This window comes from Cryptosporidium muris, genomic scaffold, assembly GCF_000006515.1.
Source record: "Cryptosporidium muris RN66 scf_1106632353989 genomic scaffold, whole genome shotgun sequence".
Classification (NCBI taxonomy): Eukaryota; Apicomplexa; class Conoidasida; order Eucoccidiorida; family Cryptosporidiidae; genus Cryptosporidium; species Cryptosporidium muris.
In genome coordinates this window covers 32716-54011 of record NW_002196579.1, presented here as the reverse complement: position 1 = coordinate 54011, position 21296 = coordinate 32716, and the positions used below count along the sequence as shown (strand labels likewise).

At 31.6% G+C, this 21296-nt stretch overlaps 13 protein-coding genes across 13 annotated transcripts, besides 5 other annotated features; 5 read left to right on the top strand and 8 right to left on the bottom strand.

Annotated features, from left to right (window-relative positions):
* Window positions 1-83: 83 nt before the first annotated feature.
* On the top strand, window positions 84-381 carry CMU_028630 (uncharacterized protein; the record flags this gene model as incomplete). Its single annotated transcript, XM_002142102.1, has 2 exons — window positions 84-111; window positions 185-381. The coding sequence occupies 2 exons, from the start codon at window positions 84-86 to the stop codon at window positions 379-381; spliced, it is 225 nt and encodes a 74-aa protein (XP_002142138.1).
* A 131-nt stretch (window positions 382-512) lies between these two features.
* CMU_028620 (dehydrodolichyl diphosphate synthase protein, putative) lies at window positions 513-1367 on the top strand (the record flags this gene model as incomplete). The annotated part of the gene is made up of 1 exon (XM_002142101.1): window positions 513-1367. The coding sequence occupies one exon, from the start codon at window positions 513-515 to the stop codon at window positions 1365-1367; it is 855 nt and encodes a 284-aa protein (XP_002142137.1).
* Window positions 1345-1388: a sequence feature (AT_rich).
* Window positions 1389-1446: 58 nt separating this feature from the next.
* On the bottom strand, window positions 1447-1848 carry CMU_028610 (uncharacterized protein; the record flags this gene model as incomplete). The annotated part of the gene is made up of 1 exon (XM_002142100.1): window positions 1447-1848. One exon carries the CDS (start codon window positions 1846-1848, stop codon window positions 1447-1449), a length of 402 nt encoding a protein of 133 aa, XP_002142136.1.
* Window positions 1849-2001: 153 nt separating this feature from the next.
* On the top strand, window positions 2002-3543 carry CMU_028600 (DNA primase small subunit, putative; the record flags this gene model as incomplete). The annotated part of the gene is made up of 3 exons (XM_002142099.1): window positions 2002-2065; window positions 2154-2204; window positions 2351-3543. The coding sequence occupies 3 exons, from the start codon at window positions 2002-2004 to the stop codon at window positions 3541-3543; spliced, it is 1308 nt and encodes a 435-aa protein (XP_002142135.1).
* Window positions 3544-3609: 66 nt separating this feature from the next.
* Window positions 3610-3638: a sequence feature (AT_rich).
* A 111-nt stretch (window positions 3639-3749) lies between these two features.
* CMU_028590 (uncharacterized protein) lies at window positions 3750-6987 on the bottom strand (the record flags this gene model as incomplete). Its single annotated transcript, XM_002142098.1, has 2 exons — window positions 3750-6818; window positions 6865-6987. 2 exons carry the CDS (start codon window positions 6985-6987, stop codon window positions 3750-3752), a joined length of 3192 nt encoding a protein of 1063 aa, XP_002142134.1.
* Window positions 5622-5736: a sequence feature (GA-rich).
* Window positions 6988-7285: 298 nt separating the features above from the next.
* CMU_028580 (vacuolar proton translocating ATPase subunit A, putative) lies at window positions 7286-9937 on the bottom strand (the record flags this gene model as incomplete). Its single annotated transcript, XM_002142097.1, has 1 exon — window positions 7286-9937. The coding sequence occupies one exon, from the start codon at window positions 9935-9937 to the stop codon at window positions 7286-7288; it is 2652 nt and encodes an 883-aa protein (XP_002142133.1).
* A 610-nt stretch (window positions 9938-10547) lies between these two features.
* On the top strand, window positions 10548-10922 carry CMU_028570 (uncharacterized protein; the record flags this gene model as incomplete). The annotated part of the gene is made up of 1 exon (XM_002142096.1): window positions 10548-10922. The coding sequence occupies one exon, from the start codon at window positions 10548-10550 to the stop codon at window positions 10920-10922; it is 375 nt and encodes a 124-aa protein (XP_002142132.1).
* A 338-nt stretch (window positions 10923-11260) lies between these two features.
* Window positions 11261-12706, bottom strand: CMU_028560 (uncharacterized protein; the record flags this gene model as incomplete). The annotated part of the gene is made up of 1 exon (XM_002142095.1): window positions 11261-12706. One exon carries the CDS (start codon window positions 12704-12706, stop codon window positions 11261-11263), a length of 1446 nt encoding a protein of 481 aa, XP_002142131.1.
* A 483-nt stretch (window positions 12707-13189) lies between these two features.
* On the bottom strand, window positions 13190-13897 carry CMU_028550 (uncharacterized protein; the record flags this gene model as incomplete). Its single annotated transcript, XM_002142094.1, has 1 exon — window positions 13190-13897. The coding sequence occupies one exon, from the start codon at window positions 13895-13897 to the stop codon at window positions 13190-13192; it is 708 nt and encodes a 235-aa protein (XP_002142130.1).
* A 1291-nt stretch (window positions 13898-15188) lies between these two features.
* Window positions 15189-15218: a sequence feature (AT_rich).
* Window positions 15219-15787: 569 nt separating this feature from the next.
* CMU_028540 (uncharacterized protein) lies at window positions 15788-16873 on the bottom strand (the record flags this gene model as incomplete). Its single annotated transcript, XM_002142093.1, has 1 exon — window positions 15788-16873. One exon carries the CDS (start codon window positions 16871-16873, stop codon window positions 15788-15790), a length of 1086 nt encoding a protein of 361 aa, XP_002142129.1.
* Window positions 16874-17457: 584 nt separating this feature from the next.
* CMU_028530 (uncharacterized protein) lies at window positions 17458-19077 on the top strand (the record flags this gene model as incomplete). The annotated part of the gene is made up of 1 exon (XM_002142092.1): window positions 17458-19077. The coding sequence occupies one exon, from the start codon at window positions 17458-17460 to the stop codon at window positions 19075-19077; it is 1620 nt and encodes a 539-aa protein (XP_002142128.1).
* A 156-nt stretch (window positions 19078-19233) lies between these two features.
* Window positions 19234-19731, bottom strand: CMU_028520 (uncharacterized protein; the record flags this gene model as incomplete). Its single annotated transcript, XM_002142091.1, has 1 exon — window positions 19234-19731. The coding sequence occupies one exon, from the start codon at window positions 19729-19731 to the stop codon at window positions 19234-19236; it is 498 nt and encodes a 165-aa protein (XP_002142127.1).
* A 43-nt stretch (window positions 19732-19774) lies between these two features.
* Window positions 19775-19805: a sequence feature (AT_rich).
* Window positions 19806-19919: 114 nt separating this feature from the next.
* On the bottom strand, window positions 19920-21152 carry CMU_028510 (inorganic pyrophosphatase family protein; the record flags this gene model as incomplete). The annotated part of the gene is made up of 1 exon (XM_002142090.1): window positions 19920-21152. One exon carries the CDS (start codon window positions 21150-21152, stop codon window positions 19920-19922), a length of 1233 nt encoding a protein of 410 aa, XP_002142126.1.
* Between the last annotated feature and the right edge of the window lie 144 nt (window positions 21153-21296).

The following is a 21296-nucleotide window of genomic DNA, read 5'->3' as shown; positions in this document are numbered from 1 at the left end:
TAAGTTTAAAAACACTTTATGATGGGAACTTAAAAAATCCCTTTGTACTGCAGTACACACAGTGATGAGAAATTAGAAACTAAATGTTAAATCCACTGCAAGCAAAACTTTGTAGAGTTTACATATGATTTCTTAATTTCAATTCCCACTTAAATTGTCATATTTTCGTATTTGTTTACTTTAGGGGATACTGTGGATGATAACAGACTAATAAAGGAGAAAACTAAAGTTGAATGTACCTTGAAAGATAAAACAGAAAATGAAAATCATAATATGAGAGTAGCTATATTGAATACATGCTCAGATAAATCTAGTGAAATTAAAACAACAATTGTAATTCACAATCCTCCTGGCGGGAAATCTTCACTTACTCTAGGCTAACTTATCATGCATTTTTTTTTCTTAATTGGACCATTGATAGCGCCAAATTCCCTGGCCTTCTTAAAGTCTAGGAGAGAAGTTACACTTGAGATCTGAAATGATGAACTACTGAGATAATGATATTTCTAAATATGTGGAAGATGGTTAAATACTGTTTTTCTGTATTTCTTCGTAACTTAACCCCTAATCATGTTGCATTTATACTAGATGGAAATCGTCGGTATGCCCGTCTCCACTCTTTTGAATCTGTAATAGATGGACATAAGAAGGGAGCTGAAGTAGTATTAAATATTATACCATTATTAAAGAGTTTAGGAATTAAGTATGTCTCTCTCTTCATCTTCTCAAGAGACAACTTTCTACGAAAAGGAGAAGTCGAAAATATGATGGAACTTCTACATCGGAATTTTCATAAGGAGAAACAATGGCTGTATAATCTTAATGCCAAAATCCTGATATCGGGAGACATGAATCTTTTACCAGAGAATATAAAAGCTATACTTAATGAAATAGTAAATGAAACAAAAGACAAAAATGAAATGATCCTAAATTTATGTTGTGCTTACTCATGTTCTACAGAAATTGAGACGTCTTTGAGAACATTTAGTAAGGAATTTGTAGATATAAGAGAAGATATAAAAGATAATAATCATAGAAATGTGATGAAATCTACAAAGCTTGGATGTATTACAGATAGAAACAAGCTATTCTATGTGAAATTTGAGGATCTATATGATTGTGATGTAGATTCACATATATTGAACTATAAACTAAAGATTCGAGAATTTTGGCAGTGTCTATATAATCCTCAGATCCCACCACCTAAAATTCTTATTAGAACCTCTGGCGAAACTCGTCTTTCAGATTTCTTATTCTATCAAGCCTGTTTCAATACCAAGATCTATTTTATTGAGACACTATGGCCTGCTATAAATCGCTTTACTATTATATTTGTGATTATCCATTATTTACTATTTTATAATTGAATATATAAATACTAAAATTATGACCTTAGACAAAGTAGAAATATATTTGGACTATAGCTACACGGATCACTTAACCTTTTCATAGAAAGAAACCATTATCTATATCAACCAAACTAACTTTATTATTTGATTCTAAGACTGGAGAACTTATAGTATTGTTGATCCTTAGGTCAGATTGCAAACAGTAACCTCCAAGCTCAGATATCTTGATATCTATGCTCTTAATAAGTTCTTTCTTTTTATTAATTAGTTCTTCATTTTCTTCTATAGCTTGTTGTATATCTGGGTCATCCTGATATTCAGCTTTCATTAAACTATTTGCTTTTCCAAGTTTTGCAATAAAATCTAAAATCTCGTCTTTGATTTCAATCAGTTTCGACAAGTCATTAATATTTTCTAAATTAAATTCACTAATTCCACCTAATACTAGTTCATTATTTAACTCTTTGCTTCTTTTCTTTGGGATATAAATTTCAATCATATTTCTTGTTGTGGTAAACTTCTTATAGATAACCCACTAAGATAAACTATAAAGAGAATTTACCGCCGCAAAGTGGGAGAAGTACTTATTACTCTTGAAGCTCATAAGCTTATAGGAATATAGATAGATAAGTTTGTACTGCAGGCTATTGGAATGGACTTAGAAAATTTTGATGATGACTCGATTGTTGATAAGAATGACCTGAAATTTTTTTACAGTACGTTATTTATGTGAATTGTACTATACTTAAGGTATCCTTTAAACTGAACTGTAAAGGAAATTTCCACCTGATGCTGTGTCTTTAGGTAGAATATATCCATTCGATATAATGTCAAAGTGGTTGTCATATGAATTAGGTAAGTTTTTTTTAATGCTGGAAGCTAAGAATTAATGCATATAGGGTGGTATCTTGTATATGTTTAATAATAAGCAAAGCTTCCATAATAAGATTCTAAAGATGGTATTATTTCATTATTATCTATCTTGTGATCATTTATTTCAGGTACTGGATCCTCAAATTTATTACCAAATCGTGAGTTCTCCATGACACTGATATCTAACATGGGAGAAGATGAAATTTATCTTAGATGGCAATCCTATATGACAATTGACCAACTTAAACAAGAACTAGTTAGTAGAGTACCTCATAAGTTTGATATTGGAGCTATTTATAATATCCCTGTTGCGGAGAAAGACATTTCACCACTTGGATTTACCCCTTACCAAAGAGAGCTAGTATTTGATATTGACATGAATGACTATGATGACATTCGCACCTGCTGCAAGGATAAAAAAATTTGTAATAAGTGCTGGCTTTATATAGCACTAGCTATAAAACTTATAGACACTAGTTTACATGAAGACTTTGGCTTTAGACATGTTTTGTGGATCTATTCTGGACGACGTGGGGTGCACTGCTGGGTATGTGACACTAAAGCACGTTTAATTCCTACAGAAGCTCGCACATCAATTGTTGACTACCTAACACTTGTTACTGGAAATGATAATAGAAAAAAAAAGGTGAATTTGAAGTTTGCAATTTCAAACAGTAAACTACATCCCTTTATTGAGCGTTGTTACTCTATATGTATACAGTATTTTGATCGGATTATAGAAGAGCAAGATCTTTTTAATCATAATTCAGACCATATTCAGAAGATATTAGACCATGTTTCAGATGATAGTAAGGTATTACAGATATTGAAGATTTGGATTTCAAATAACACTTGTAAAGGGTTCACTTCAACTGAGTTCTGGCTTGCTTTAAAAAAGATTTTGGAAGAAGTTCATGGGAAGAACTGTACTACTTTAAAAGAGATAGTCTTTGCATTTAGTTACCCAAGGCTTGATACAAATGTTAGTAAAGACCTTGGACATTTATTGAAGGCACCCATGTGCATCCATCATGGAACTGGACGCTTATGTGTCCCTATTGATCCAACTACAGTTGAGTTCTTTAATCCTCGGTGTGTCCCAACACTAACAAAAATTAGGGCTGAATATGATGCAATAAGTACTAAGAATACAATTCAAACTAGTATATGCAATGAAAATTATAATGTAAATACACATCAACTTCCTTGTATCAAGAAATATTCTGATTTTTTAAATTCATTTATTAGTAATCTCGTAATAAGTATGCAAAGAGAACAGAAAGAGTATTTAACTGTACTTAAAATTGCGGAAAGTAAATAAATCTACTGTTTTCAAATTAGATATATTGGAGTTTGAAGCATATAGTATCAACTGTGCTTACAAATGTTTATATATATTTCTATATATTTTATATAGTCCACCAACGAGATGAATGCGTATCTTTAATAAAAGTACAAATTACTGAACACTTCTTGTTTAAAAGAATGTTATCTTGAGTATAGAATTCTTGAAGTTAGTTTATAAAATTATTCTTCTAACCTTAATTTTTTTCTCTGTTTCTGTAACTTGATACCCTTTAAGGCGTATCTTCGTTTTATCCTTTCTTCATTCTTAGCTTCTCTTATTTTCTCTATTGGCTGTCTTCTTTTCATCTTGATTTCTCTAGCTACTTTTTTTCTTTCAATCCTTTGTATTTGTCGTTCTTTTTGAATTGTAGATAGTCGTTGGAATAAATTTGCAACTCGTTTTTCATATGAGCTCATTATAACTGCAACTTCTCTACTTAAAGATCCCTTTTGTTTCGGTGTATTATTTTTCGTTCTTGAAGTAAATGGTAGGTCTTTTTCAATATCAACGGGTACAGGGGTTTCATTAAATCTCTTCTTAGCAGGGCGATCTTGCTTTTGAATATATATTGAATCTGACTTAAATGGTACAGAAAGTCCCAACTCATTCCTTAATTCAGCTTGAGTTCTCAATCTCCTCCATTCGGGAAGATCTATAACTGGATTGTAAAACTCTCGTGGATTTACTGTTATCCATGTTTTGCAGAATACTATATCTGACATTAATACTTTATCCTCAAAAGTTGCCCTAAATAGCCCATTAGTGTCAATTGCCTTCTTTATTTGCCCTCTAATCCCACTTATAGTTTGTATTTTAGCTCCAATAAACTTTGAAACCTCTAAATCACTATTGAACATATTTCCAATAAACGCAGTATGTTTATATATTTTCTTCGGTTCACCAACTAATTTTAACTTCTTTACTATATCACTTTTTGCTTGTATTTCAACAGATACGGCAGTCATTGATATTCTGAAATTGGGTGCTCTTTCAGAAGTTCTAATAGCTAATATACCAAAGTTAGGTGGTACTATTGGACCCCATGTTGTGCAAATACAGTGCATATGCTCAGGAGTATATTTAAGCATTCTTTGTCTAGTTTCATTTCTATCTTCAATAGAATAAATAGGAAGCGATTGAAAACGTCTCCACCCAATGCTAAATGTCAACACATCATTACTTTTTAAAATTTTTGGGTACCATCGATGTTTCTTAGCACGCATCCTAATATAACCAAATGTAGATTCACCTGGTAAAATTGTTCCAATTACTGTAATACCTTTACGCAAATTAAGCCATTCTCTATTAACTCCATCAACCTTTATTCTAACATATTCACCAATAGCTAAACTCGATGACTTAGATTTAAGGGCTTCATTTACAATTTCACCTGAAGTTCCATTTTTATATTCAATGCTTTGATTTTCTAAATTCAAATGTTCATTTTTATATTCGCTATCACCAATCCCTCCAGTGATGAATTTTTCTGATCGAATTTTTGAGAGATTGCTTGATTTCCAGTAGTTTGACAAGCTCTTTAAGCTAGTTAATTGAATTGGATATAGAGAAATATCCGATACACGAAAAGTGTCAATTAATGAGCTCATTCCTAAGTCAGAGAACTCATTGTCACTAGGTTCTCCTTCATTTTCCTCATCTTCAAAGAGATTTTTAACTTTTCTATCACTTATATTGATCGAATTCTTATTTCGGTGTGGGAACTTCTTTTTCAAATAGATCTTAACATCTGAGTATATGAGTTCTTTTAAAGACTTTTGCTTAAAATTTAAGTCCATATTCCTGTTACTTGAGTCAAAATTAATACAATTTTCTTCACTTGAAACTTTTTCATCCTCAGCCTTCAAATCCAGTTTTCGATCCAAATTTTTATTTGAAGATGATAATAAACGTAGTTCAGTATTTTCAAGCTTTTTATCAAGGAATGAATGGGCATCCTGTAAATCACGTACATATCTTACAGCTTCTGGTAATAAAATATTATCTTCATCTAATGAATCATCACCTTTATTACTGGTTTTCCTTTCTGTAAATTCACCTTGCTTTTCTTTATCTTTATCTTGATATTCTTCTTCATAGTCTTCTTGATACTCCCCTTCATATTCTTCTTCATAGTCCTCTTGATACTCTTCTTCATATTCTTGTTCTGATGTCTCATTATCTGTAGACTCCTCACTCTCACTATCTAAGCTTCTAGTATCCTCAATAAGTACCTTGCGTCTAGTAAATCCAGTTGCTGTATTTGGGATATGAATATAGAGATTATTAGAATCTACTTGAATATTGCCAACATCACAATAAGGTGCATATATAATTCTTTCTTTAGCCTTCAAAGTCCTTAAACCTGCATTTGGACCATCTTTATTTATCCTAGTTTCAGGAAGTGGACAAGGATCTGGGTACTTGTCAATCTTATTTATAATAAAATCTCCTAAGCCAGGTAAGTGCACATTTTGACCCCGTCGCATTAAACCACCTCTAATATGACCATACAAATACATTGAAATTTTTTTATTAGCCTCTTTATCCTCATTGACTGACTTCTCACTATCTAATACTTGTTCAACTTTTAAAGCAACGACATAGGGGTGAGAACTTCTCCAAGATAAATTTTCAAATTTCTGGACAGCAATGAATCTTGCTAAATTCCTAACTTCGGTCTTATTATATAGTGTATTTTGAATACCACTCAAATAAAAAAGTTTCGCACCATGATATATTTCAGTCCAAAATCTATTCTTCATCTTTTTCTTCGTCTTGCGTAATGTCTTGTTATCTTTAAATTTGTCTAAATGTGTTAATACTCCAATTACCCGAGGAAACCCATGAACTTGAAGTATATTTAAAAATTCAAAAGTCTCCATCTCAAAAGAAAAGCTTGCATCAACTAGTAGTAGTACTAAATCAGCCACTTTAGCTACATCTATCATTCCATGCATATCATTAGGGCATTCAATGATTGTTAAACGACGGTTCTTAGACGATACTAGTGTAATTGGACCCTCTACTATATTTAAGTTATATTTTGTATAGTGCTTTACTAATGAACGAATTAGAGTGGATTTACCTACTCCAGGAGGTCCTTGCACAATGACAACATAGGGAGGAGGATTGTCACCTTCAACATTTTTCTTATTAATTCCAGGAATTTTCTCACGCTTAGAAGAAATATCTAAGCTTCTCTGAACACGTCTCTGGACACTCTTTATACCTCCAGAAAATGTAAAGGCCTGAAAGGGTAAATAAAATCATTACATCAGAATGTCACTTTCTGACAGTTTGAAGACTTACCTTAGGATTATGTCGTTCCTTCTTATCTCTACTTTTACCACTTTTTTTGTCTGCTTTACGCCCAGAAGAAGGATACCGATGTAACTTCTTATGATAAACCTCCGACATTTTCAAAATATCTAAAACTTCAGTATAAAAAAAATCCACGAAACTACTCTAGCTTGTGAAAATACCACCAACCTCCGAACTACTAGGCGCTAGGACAGACTGACTTAGTATCTAGGTATGAAGTGCAGAAATAACATCCTAATATTACTTAGAGAATTACAAAAACAGCAAGAATCTGGAAATTAGTTAAAAAAGTTCTATTTACAGGGCAATTATAAATCTTCAGATATAAAAAAAAGACTACTAAAAGAAAGAGCTATCCTAACATCTAAGGTAGTTAAATGTAGTTTAACTTTTATTAGGGATTATTTAGTGCCTCCTCAGTAGCAAGGATAATCCTAAGGTGGTTAAATGGAGCAAAGAGAATCCCATCTCCCTTGAAGAATTTATTTTGAAATTCCACCCATTGTAAACGGAGTCCATGAAGAAAGCATTCTAAGGAGTCCATGCAAATCATAACGCCGAAAGTGGCACTTGCAAAACCAATAAATGTAAGAAAAAGGAGTATAGATTTCTTAGTAAGCCCACTAGCAAGCAGTGCCACTAATAGGGAGTTTTCAAAGAATACGAGAGCCAACATATTGTGAGCTAAAGAAAGAGCCCATAAACGAAGATATGAAGCAGTATTTGAGATAGATCCTATCAAGAATTCCACTGTTTCGATTAGTTGATGAATAAATATTTCAGTTGGGTCATGTTCCGAATTATATTCAATAGTTTCATAATCAGCTTTACTGTCACTAGATTGCCTTCTCATATGTGATAATTTCCTCTCTGAATGGGAAGATACATCAGATAAAACTGTATTCTGACTTGATCTTGAAGAGTAATTGATTTTAGCTGCTTCAATCTTCTTTTGTTTCCTAGCCTTATAAATAAGATAAATAGGTTTAGGAAAGAACATCCATGGAATAGAAATAAGAAGAACAAGAGTAATAACTTTTTGAACAGTAGCTTGATTGGGGTAGAATATGTCCTGAGGTTGGATTTCTGCACCAAATAGTGAACCTTGGAGGCCAATTAGAGTATTAAGAATTGATGGTTTATTGTATCCAATAACAGGAGTTAACCACTTGTAAAATATGAGGAAGTTTAAATAGCCAACAAAACCTGTCATAAATAAGATTTGAGGAATGAATTCACAAAAAAAGTCTAAATAATTGCCAAAATGAAGAGAATTAATACCTTTGAGAATAACCCCCAGAGACATTTGTACAAATGCTACAATGACAGAAAACTTCATTTTAAAACTATTCATGACAACCATCTCATTAGATGCACCTTTCCAAGCAGGGTCAAACCCAAAGGGATATGGATATGAAGTTTTTTGTGAAGAATTTGGAATATAAATATGGCTACCATCAACAGTTGTTTGATTAGATTGAATGAACCTAGATCCAAATAAATTCAGTCCTAAAGAGAAGAAGTCATTGTATAACAAACCACAGTAAGTTGCAAAAAACCCCATTAGTGTAATCATATAGCGACCATTTAAAAGCATATTTAGGATTTCATTATTTTCCTTCTTTAGACGTTGATAGTCATATAGTAAATATAAACCAAATAATAATACTATAAACCCATGGCCAACATCACCATACATAACACCAAATAAAAATGGAAAGGATACAATAGTAAAAAGTGCAGGGTTAACTTCCTGATATCTTGGAACACCATAAGCATTAACGAAGTCTTGAAATGCTACAGTAAATTCATTGGTCTTTATATAAGTTGGAGGTGTATTAAATAAGGTACTCTCTCCATCATGTGACCCACCATGATGAGTAGGAAATCCATGATCACTTATAGAGGTGGCACTAGAAAGTAAAAATGCACCTACATGTTGATTACTACTCTCAGCTATAAGAATCCTCCTAATCTTCTCTTCCTCTTCTAAGGGATACCAACAATCTGATCTCAAAGTGATATCTGACCCCTCGAACAAGTTCAAAGTAGCATAAATAGATTTCTCCTTTATACAGAATAAGCGCCACTCTTCAATTAAAGAGTTGCCATATGTAGTTACAGGCTGAAGCAAAGTCTCAATTTCATCACATATATATTGCTCATATGCCTGTAGTGCCTTCTCTTTATCTTGTATAAGTATATTCAATTCATCTACTCTTTGAATTGCATATTCATAGCTAGTTGGCCATGGATATATACAAACACCAAATGCATCACAAATCCTACTTATCTTATCATATACTGCAGATGTTGTAGCTCCTTGAAAGTATACTACAAATACAACCTTTGGTATTAGTTTTCCTGTAGCAGAATCCGGGATATCCTCAGTTATTTGTTGAAAATGTGTAAATGTATTACCCCTTGTAGCCCTAAACAGAGCTCTAGCAAATCTTTCTTGATCATCTTGGCTAACAACACCAGCTATATTACTAAACATCATATCACCTATACTTCCATGTTTTGAATGACTATTCATAAATGGTTTTGATAATCCAACACCATCACCTCGTTCAACTGCATTACTAAGTAAGAAATCTCCATGGTCTTCAACAAATCTGGATGGAGCAAATGAGATAGTTGCAGCTTTTGCTACTGCGCACTCTTCCACTGCTGCATTTTTCTGTTGTATTAAACTTGAATTATTATCTCTGAAATTAATAAATTGTCCATATAAGCTTTGTAGTGACTCCTCCACCTTGTCAAGTTGGTACAAGTGATCATGATCAAGGAAGGCCTCATAGTTGCCCTTATGGACTACTGCCTCTGGGAGTTTCTCAATTTCTGTAAATAATACTCGGAGAATTCGCTCCATCTCATCAATACGCTGTATATATTTCCTATATTGACGATTCATTGTCACAGCATTCATATCAACAAACTGGATATTTACTTCTCGACCTAGGATATCAATAAATTCTCTAGCTCTGTCATTTGGTAAAACTAATGTCCCGTGAGACATTAATTCTGACCTCAACACACCCATTGTCACTAAGAAGTGAGTTCCCTATTATTTATATAATTCCTGTATTATACCAAAACTCTAAACCAAATATGTTGCTCCCTCCTTTTTTCCTAGAAAGCTTTGCTTAATTGCATTTCTAGGTAGACGTAATCTCATTTATACTTCTTAAAGCTTGTCTACAAAAATATCCCGCTTAAGAAACTCTAACAGTCGGCGGTCTCTAAGTAGTTTGAAGCTAGTAATACTGACTCTTGACTTATTGTTATATCTCCTGTGACCCCCCTCTGTAAATTAAAAGTATAGAGACAGTAGAGTAATATATTTGGATTAAGTGTGGAGGGATTTGAATAGATGTGTATGGCTTCTTAACTTATAGAGTGTATCTTGATACTTGATTTTCTGTATATATCTTTATTTAAAAGCATATCCCATATAATTATTTTGTTAATATACTTATATAATACTATATTAGCTATGTAAATTAGAGGCTAGTAATTAGGATTTATTATATGATACATCAATAACCATATTTCTGATCTCCTAATTCTATGGAAACTAAGTAGATCTTGGCGGTGGTTCCTTGCTTTCTTTAGAATATGGGAAGTTTATTGAGATACTTTAGGATAAAAAGATGAATGAATGTACACAAACTGTCTTGATAGTATTGCTAATATTGCTGTGCACTACAATATCTTATAAAGTATACTCAACTTTTCTGGAGAAAAAAAGGCTAAAGACAAAATTACATAACGATGAAAGAATGAAAAAGATCCGTGAAAAACAAATAGAGATATGGGAGAAAGAAAATAAAGATTATAGGCAAATAAGTCAATATAAATCTGGAGACAATGAAACAGATGAGAGATGTAACAAGAATGGACGTGAAGGCTACTCAAAACCGAAAGATGTACCAGTAAGCAGGCTTAACCCTCATTTCAGCTATTTGGCCTCTTACAGACCATCTGGATCAAGGAGAAGAATCTGTAAAAAGTGCTGCAGCAATTAAAGTGAAGCTTTAGTTAGTAATTATTTGTCACTTTATAAGATAGAACAATTGTTATATTTTTAAGAGACTATTCAATAAATTAGTAGATCAATGAACTTTATTGTAAAAAGCAAAATTTTTATATATTAAAGTATATATCTATTGGCATATAGAATCTATAACCAAGTACTCTGATATTATTTAATGTATAAGCTTAAAATGAGCGAAATATATAAATTATAAATCAGTAAATATAAAACTGCCCTACAAAATCAGCAGTAGTTATATAGTGCATATGAAATCCTTGAAAATAACAAGGGAACAGCATAATATTTATCAAGTAATAGGATCCAATTTTTTTAGTTATTGTTCATCTGAGTAAAATTCTCACTTGGAGAAATATTATAGTTGGGAGCAATACTATATAACAATGGATTATTACCATTGATAAGTTGCTGCATCTGTATGTTAAAGAATGGATTAAATATTGATTGAGGATGTTGAATAAATGTTGGTGAAGACCAAATTGGGATAGTTTGAGTCGGAGATGTATAGTTTGTAGGATCATATGGTCTAGGTAAGCAGTAATAATTTGGTAACATATACAAAGGTATTCCGGGACTATAAACTGTATTTTGAGTAGCTACTTTTAAAGAATTACTTGGGCTATTTGTGCTCTGATCTGATGAATTATTTGTAGTACATACTGATGAAGTAAATGATTTAGTTATTGAAGACTCCAAATCTTGTGTATTTCGGTGGACAATATCTTGAGAATCTAAATTGTAAGGACTTATAGGCGATGATATAAATGTTGATGAAACTAAAGAGCCATAAGTAGCTGATAAATTTGATTTTGATCCAACAAGATTAGTGAAATCAACAACTTTATCTTGTTTTGGTATACTTTTAATCTTTTCTTGCTCATCCAGTTCCACTTTAAGCTTTGTTTTTTCTGGTGTATTATCAGTACATACCGATATCTGGTTTTGATAATCAACAGCTTTATTTTTCTTTATTTGAGTTGCAGATTCTCCAATATCGTCTCTCTGCCTTTTTTCTAAAGTTAGGTTATTTGTCCTTTGAGGAGAGTGCACAAACTCAGCCCTGCGGTCTTCTTCTGCTAGGCGTTGCTGCTCTTCTAATGCTTGACTGATCATATCTTGTAATTCAGACAATTCATAGTTTTTTGTGACTATCATATTGCTTACTACTTCACAATTCTTGCTATTTGCCTGCAAATCTCTAAAATATCTTCCTACTGAATCACGAAAATGCCTTATTCGTGTGTCCACGAAAGTTGTTACATGGTCCCTGTATACGAGTCTCATATGAGGTTGTTTAGGCCATATTTTATTAACTAAATACTCTCTAATACCATCTCTAGCTTCTTGATGTACATACCAAGTATCGTGCTTAAGCACAAGTAAAAATACAATCTTATTTACTAAAGATGTCAATAAATTAGATATCCTTTTCTTGAAAGATCTCTGGAGCATGTCTGAAGGAAATATATTATCCAAATCCATATTTGGAGGCTTGTACTTTCGGAACAACTCTATTTCCTCCTTCTCAATTTTACTGAATGGTATGAGTACAATGCTATCAGAATCAAACGTGTCTATCCATCTTCTATGCTTAGGTACGGGTTCAGGAAGGTATAGTTTTAGTTCCCTTTGATAAAGCGAACATTTAAAAGTGAAAAATTCACTAGCTCTTCGCATTTTATAAGCGACAAAAGCACACAATTCATCACGGGACTTGAAAAAGCTTCTTGGAGGAACAATTGGACTAGAGGTAGACATGTATAATTAATACTCCACGAATTGCTGTCCAATGTTAACTTGCAATTAAATTATTTGCTTAGCCTTATATAATTCCCTTATCGTTTTATAAATCGATAATACGATTTCATTTCATGTTGATACGTATATGCCTTAATGCATCCATTTTCAGTCGAGCGATGACTTCTAGGAAAATAGCATGGGGGGGCAGTTCTTGGTTACTAAGTGTATAAAGTAATCATATACCCGCTATCTTATTGGCGGTCAAAACACCGTATAACTTTTCATTGCTTCCATCACTTTAGACAATACTAATCCATATAAATGAAAATAAGACTTAATATATGAAACCATTATATTTAGGAAACAAGGGAAAAAAATTTCTTAAGTGCTATATATAGTCTATGTTTCTATTCACATATAAGGACTTAGTATTATAAATGAACATTGCAGATTCAAATGATACGAGAAAACAAAACTTAAAGATACAGACTTAGTATTCTTTTATTTCCTACTTTTTTTCTCAATGCTTGCTTGTCTTATCTTAATCATACCATCCTTTTCAACATCTATAAGTAACATTTCAAAATCCCTTTGTGGTGCAAAATTGTCATAGTCTATATTGTAAGAAGGTAATTCCGTCTGAAAAGGTTCGTCCGTCAGTGGGTCACACATATGAATTGATTCTAGTGGAGGTTTTAATCTATAATCTATGCCTTCCTTATTCCGAAGCTCATCAAGGTATCGAAGTATCTTGAAGGCAGTTTCAGTATCTGTTTCACCCAAATCAACAACACCACGCTGTACATAAGGAATTAATAATCTTGATAACTTTCTTACCCAGTCATCTCTATCTAGCTCACCACAGTTTAAAATACTTAAAAATTCATCTTTACATTGTTCACGTAATGTATCAGAAATATATAAAATGCTCATTATAATGCGGACTTTAATTGGAGTACTACAGTCTTGAAATCTTGGTACTACGTAGGTAACTAAATCTTTTGTTAACATAGAAGAAGCTTGGCAGCTACTCCATGACATACTCAAAGCTTGTAGATATTTTATATATGGTTCATAACTTTCTTCTTCTTCTACTTTATCCAGTTCCTCATATATACCACTGTCATTGTCTTCTCTAAATCTATCAACTGTAGAAGTGTTGTCATTAAATGTATTTCTAAGTTCTTCCTTGCTTATATTCTCATCCATTTATAGACTTCTTTTTCTTTTTTTGCAATACCTATCTAGGAGCCTTTTCATGATGCGTGATATCAACAGTGCTTATATAGAAACCGGTCTTATTACATCTAAGAAATTTCCACAAGTATCTATATTTCCGATCTGTATTATATGATTACTCATTATAAAACAATATAATCCAATATTTTGTTGTTAATATTGTATTTGTCAATTATAATTGTAATAAATACCCTAGTTAAATTTATCTCCCTGCAGCTCAGTAATTACTATCAAAAAAGTGGAACTACTACATTATCACATTGTTAATCTAGCTTTATTTCACAATTAATTTATCTTTAAGATAGTTTTTTCATTATTCTAATTCAGGTAACTTTAACTTTCAAGTGGGGTGATCAAACGGAAATAACTACCAGTCACTAGAATTTAAGTTATCTACTCACATCCTATCAGGTACTCCAATTACATTAATTAAGGAGATGTAAAGACTTTATCTATCCTATTGATATTTAAATAAAAATATTGATTGATTTGGTTATATATTTTCAGACATTTACGTAAGGGTGTTAGTTACTAATACTAATCTAAAAATATAGGCAAAGTTTCAGGGAATTGCTTCATTACTAATTATAAGTTATATAAAACTCAATCATTAGAATAATAGAACTAACAGGGTTCACTAATTGAATTATTCAATGTTTATAATGTAATGTTTTAACCGTACCTTGAAACGTTCTTACTTTACTATTAAACAATTTTAAACCTACAATGAATTTGTGTATTAACCAGAATATATTTATAATACTATGCATTTAAGGATCCAAGTTACAAGGTTAACCAGTAGTTTAATTATTTAAATACTTTTGATGTTATATCAATGATATTTAATTACTTCTAACAAATAGCCTTACAACTTTAAAAGTATAATATCTTATTTGATCCAAATAATAAGATTTATTTAAATCCTAAATTAATAACTTGATATATTGTACTTAACACTAATTATCTATATTTATTGGATTGAATTTCCGATAGCTAATAAAAGCTTTATTAATTGTAAATAGTACCAATAAGTTACTTCTAATGACTACATTTAGACATAAAAAAGTAGCTTCGATAGCTTTTTGTTATTATTTCAAATACTCTTGAGACTGATTGATTCATAAAGTAGACTATTTCCTAAACCATTCTATAGTTTGAAGTTTGGTATAGATGAAAATTAACAAAAAATTACTTGTTTTAATTTGCTTTTATTATATTGCGAAGTATAACTTATAATAGTAGTTTTAAGAGTTATGGACCCTAAATTTAAAATAAAATATTGAATTTTTTTGTGAAATGAAGGAAACACTAGTATAAAATAAATTCAATACATATATATATCATAAAAATTAGATTACTTATATTTTGTGATAAAATATCTTAAAAAACTCGATTTATTACATTTGCTAATAGCGAATAAAATTTCTGGTATAAGGATAACAAAAAAAAACCCAGATAATGGAAGAGATTACAGTGTCTCTATATATTCGAGCTAATAAATATACTTCCAAATAATTCCTTTTTTTATTGTATTATTGAAATATCTGAGGGGGGGGGGATGTATCCGTTATTTATATTTACTGGGATGATCTTCTTTATAACTATTATTCTAAATTAGTTTGCAATATCTACATAACCCTAACTTAGATTGAGTACATATTTCTAGATTATATACCAATAAGAATATAGTATTTATAGATTCATTATATATATAATTAACTAGTTCATATTATTCTGCTATTATTACTAACATTAATTTCGGTAACGAAGTATTCACAAAAAAAGTACTTTTAGCTTAAAAATATCAAGTGAAGTTGATATGTTCACGTTAAAATATATAATTTAGAACATTTGCTTATATTATCCTACATTTTTCCTGGTATTACCAATACCTTTTGGGTTCTCATCCTTCCAGTCGTCCCATTGTCGTTGTTTCATCTGCTCATTTTCTTCTTCTATAGAGTATTCTTGAGACAGTATATTTTTTTGAGCATTTTCCTTGTTCTTCTTGGCCTCAAAGCTTGCTTTTTCCAACTCTATAGCTTGTTTTATTTCAATATCAGCTGCATCATATATACTTATTGTAGGTAGCGTATGACTTGGTCCAAATACTTTTGATCTATATAGTTCCCTTAAATTAAAGAACTTGACATGTTTAGAACAGTTATCTGTACAATCTGTAGTAATATATTGAATATTTGGAGCAATATTGTAAGATGAAAGTTTAGGGAATTCGCCATAGGCATCGGGTATTTTTTGATCTCTAATATTATTTTCATTTGAGTTAGTTGTTCCATATCTCAAAATTTCAGTCTCATATTTTAACATACTTACATGTTCAACACTTTCTAAAAAAAATAAAATGAGGGTCTTAATGCTATTTGACCTTAATATTTCTTCATCTGAATTATCCAAGCCATGTTTTAAAAAGTTATAAACAGGCTTTTTCAGTTCACTAATTCTTTTAAATCTCTGTATTTTCATATATCTGGTATTCTTAGTCATTTCAAACTCCCCATGCTTGTCCCAATTATCTTCACAAGGTGAAAGTCCTATGAATTCATAATATTCCTTTGGTATTATTCCTTTGATATAATTCAAGCTCTCTATAAATGCATTGTACAAATTTTGAGCCTTTATAAGTTCTATTTGACGATTGGTATTATCACTTAACATTGTATAAGTAAATATTATTCTTTGACATTCAGCTAGAAGATATGGTAGAAGCAAATATTTTAGATCTCCGGTTGCAATATCATCTAGTTCTTCATTCATTGAAAAAATACTTAGCTTCTCAATGTATACTTGCAAAGCTCTAACATCATTTAGCAAGTTAGCAACTTCTGATATCACAATTTCTCGGTTATTGTCATATATTTCATTGTAATATCGTTCAAGACATGATTTAAATAGTTGAGAAAGCTGGCTCTCATTATCTATTTCCATTGTGTCTATAATTTAGACCTTTGTCTTCGACAATAAACTAACAATTTCAAGTCTTAAAATATACTATGTTTATCTAGTACTACTTTCAACTTATTACTAATTTCAGATTTTCATATAATTCGAGTAGGTACATCCTAATATTGAGCACTTTGTACTTTATAATTTTAGCGCCTTAAAAAATACAAGTCTAAATAGCACTAGAAAATATTAAATATAGTCAATTATAAAGTGCAAATTTTAACAAAAATAGCATTCCTGATTTGATTACACTTTTATTTTATATAGGTATATTATTATTATCACTTCTAAAGTATAAAAAGTAGCATTTTAAAGGCTTAACATAGCGCTAATTCTATAAATGCTTACCGCTTAATATTGTTATGTTATTTGCTTATTTCTCAAGTTACAAATACAATAGGCTCTTATATTAGATACATTATTAAGTTATTTTAACTCCGGCAAAATATTGGTATTTGGAAATATTTGGAATTTGTAGCATTATATTTTTGAAAAAGTAGTATTACTATAATCAGTATATAGCTAAGGATCAACTCAGTCTTTACTTAAGGTAAAATTACAGAAAGATGAGTGACCTAGGGAGCTTATCAGACCATGAAATATCTAACGCTCCTATATATTATGATGGGGGTGACTTGGATGTATACAAGTACTTAAAATATTTTCATAATCACTATCCACTATTTTCTAGCTCTGAGAATTTGAATCTAGATGAAAAAGGTAATTCTGAATTTGATACTGAATATAATCACTTTATGAGTGTGATTGCTGCATTTTTAATGTATGAGTGGGATTGTATGAAAAATGTAGCTAGAATAGAGAAGAATTGGTATAATTTAACTAAGGATGATCAAGAAGTATTGAGGAACTGCATACATGAGGATATTAACAAGTTACGTCATTCAATAGCATGCAATCAGCGTTTTTTGAAGTTAATGTTAGCTCCTGGCCTTTATAATGAGACGAATGCATGCTGCTGTGAAGCTGGAAAGACTCATATTTCACTCAATGACAATCAAATTATAAATTATAAGCAAGATCAAGAAAGTAACAGTGAAATGGATGCACCTCCTCCATATGGGGAAAGTATGATTGAGAAATTAGTCTTGGAGTATCATAGCAAAGAGAAGATAGAACAGAAAGATGCATTAATTGTATCTAGTGAACTAGTTCAGAGTGAATCTCTACTAAACAACGTTGCTTCATCCCTACCAGAAGCAATAACAGAGAATTATTCTTATTGTAATTCTCCAAAAAATGAGAGTATGCAAGATAAGAAACTTAATTTGTTGCATAGAGAAGAGAGAAATAATGTTGCTGATACAGATTCTACTTCAAAATGTAAAGTTTCAAAATGTGGAAATATAGTATCTACTACTTTGAATAATCTAAGTAAGGCAAAAGCCACATTGAGACAATTTGTCCGCGATTGGAGTGAAGAGGGTAAAATAGAAAGATCGCAATCTTATGATCCTTTACTAGAAGCTTTAACTAAACACTTACCTATTTTGAAAGATAAACCTTTACCAAGAGTTTTAATCCCTGGAGCGGGATTAGGCAGATTACTATTTGAAGTTGCAAAACTTGGATATGCATGTCAGGGAAATGAACTAAGCTATGCAATGTTATTGGCAAGTAATTTCGTATTGAATTATGTCTTTGAACCTAATTCAATTGTTCTGTATCCTTATGTTTTATCCTTATCAAATAGACCCAAGAAGTCAGATAATACTAGACCAGTTACTATACCTGATATATCTGTAAGCAATTATATAGAGTCAGGACATGACTTTAGTATGTGTGCTGGAGAATTTGTAGAAATATACTCAAAACAACATGAATGTTGGGATGCAGTCTTAACATGTTTCTTTCTGGATACAGCACGAAATATATTAGCATATATACGTACAATAATAACCTTATTGCCTAGAGGAGGGATTTGGGCTAATTTAGGTCCCCTGTTATATCACTATTCAGGAATGTTAGACATAACATCTATAGAACTATCTTGGGAAGAAATTAAACCATTTATACAGGAGTACTTCGATATTGTCACTGAAGAGTGGAGACATGCTACTTATACTTGGAATCCCAGTAGCATGTTTAAGATTGACTACAAGTGTATATACTTCGTGGCTATTCGAAATGATAAAGCTTTACAAGGAATATCTAATGACTTCAACTAAATCGCTGCAAGTACAGACAGTATAGAAGCATGTAAATATATAATGTATTTTTAGTCAATATACAAGGTAGAAGTTGTATAGTAAATCAATTATCACTAATAATTAGGATTTCTCTAAGTCTATTGTCTAGATATTCAACTCTCCATTATTTTAGGATTAATCTTTCTCAATATAGTTGACTTCATCTGCGGGGCTAGAAACCTGTTCCTGTTCAGAATCATCTGACCAATCATTGTCAATAATATCTTCATCGTCAGATGACTCTGAATGAATCTCTCCTTGTCTTAAAATATCTAAATAGTCTTCTATATTACTTGAGAAATCATCATCTCCATTATACTCTTGAATGTATTCATTATCCTCACTTTCTAATTCAGTACTAATTTCATTCAAATCCTGTTTATTAGTATTTAATGCAAACTTCTTATTAAATATTCCACCCGGTTGTCTGCCAATACTATCTAAAACATTCCTATGATTAAATGGTCCCCATACAGCCAAATAAGACTTCACTTCAATATATTTATATACTATTATACTTACTAATAAAGCTATTATAGTACCTAGCAAAAGTTGCTTAATACATATAGAATATCCTTGGTAAAAGGTACCTTCCAATTTCTTTTTTTGGAATTTTATAGTATCTACTTCCATGTATAATACTTATACTAAATTTAAAGATCCAATTTAATTACAGTAATTTTATTATATTTATATTAAAAAAAAAACCAGAAGCTATATCGTGCCACATATTTTAGCGCTAAATATTAGCCATCTATGTAAAGTTACAGTAGAAAGTTGGAGGTATTCCGTATTACTAAGAAAACTTCATATTAATGATGTTATTTATACAGTAAAGGTTCAGATCTAGCATTACTAGATAGTAGACCATCACAAGGGTTTTCAAAATCGGTGTGCTTTGATTTCCCATGTAATATATTAGTCATGCTAGGAGTAGTGTCTATGCTACATGTTGCTGAAGTACTTTGTGTGGATAATATGCAATTATAGTGGTTAATATCACAATTCATCAATGGAGGTAACCATAATGACTCAGATTTGGACTGACCTTCCATTAAACGTAAGTATGCATGATGAGTTTCAAGTACAATGGAATGGGCAAACTCTGCAGATTGAGGTTCACCACAATGGCCATACATATTCATCTTCGCAATATCTTTATTTTCTACAGCTTTATACAAACCAAACCATCGTCTAATTCTATCCACTGTACCTGGAAATAATGACTCAATATCGTCAATATTATTGAGGCGTGAGGCATGAGGGTCACAAACCCTAATACATATAATTTTCCAGTCCAGTTCATCGCCATCTATCAGAGCTAGGCATCCTAAAACTTTAACAGGGATAACTGTACCTCTAGGTAATGGTCCAAAACCTATTTCAACTGCATCTAATGGATCGTTATCTCCATGACAGAATCCCACTAGCTCCCCTCCACTCTTCTCTGGATCCTCCCAAGTTTGAGGAAAAGCCCCATAATTCCATGGAATAGGACCCGGATATGTCCTTAACCTCTCCAATTTACGATCTTGATATAATGGTGTATATGCTTCCTTTGTATTTATTTCAAATTTTTTGTTAGTCAATTTTGGTATTTCTACAATCATATTATATAATATAGGGCTTTCAGAGAACCACAGTGGTACGTCATGCCATGGTGAAATCTTATGGCCTTCTTCATTATTGAAGAATAGACGATATTCAATAGAATCTTTAGAACCATATTCTTCATGAGATATATAAACAGATCCTATAGTTTTAATTTCTTGTCGCACTGTAGGTTGGTCTAACTCTTGAGACAAAGCATGCCAAGCTTCTTCTACCTCCTTAATTACTGAAACTTCTATAGGAGGTGCTAGTGAACTCTGGGAACGAAGTATATATTGTTCTGAATATTCTTCATTATCACTTTGTAACTCCTCAGGTGTTATATCCGTATCTCGGCACTCACCTTCTTGTTCATTTGCTTGCATATTAAATCTCACTCCATTTATCATTCTCCTATATATATCCATCCTAACTGGATTTAAATTTGCCTGTTTAATACTCATGTATACATCTAAAATCTATTGACCAATTAATACAGTCCTTGGTCAAACCCTACAAAGTATGAGTGACCTCGGTACCCGAAATTTTTATACATGGTTTAAATATAGTGGGATTAAATTGCCTATATTGCGGTAGTCACTATTACT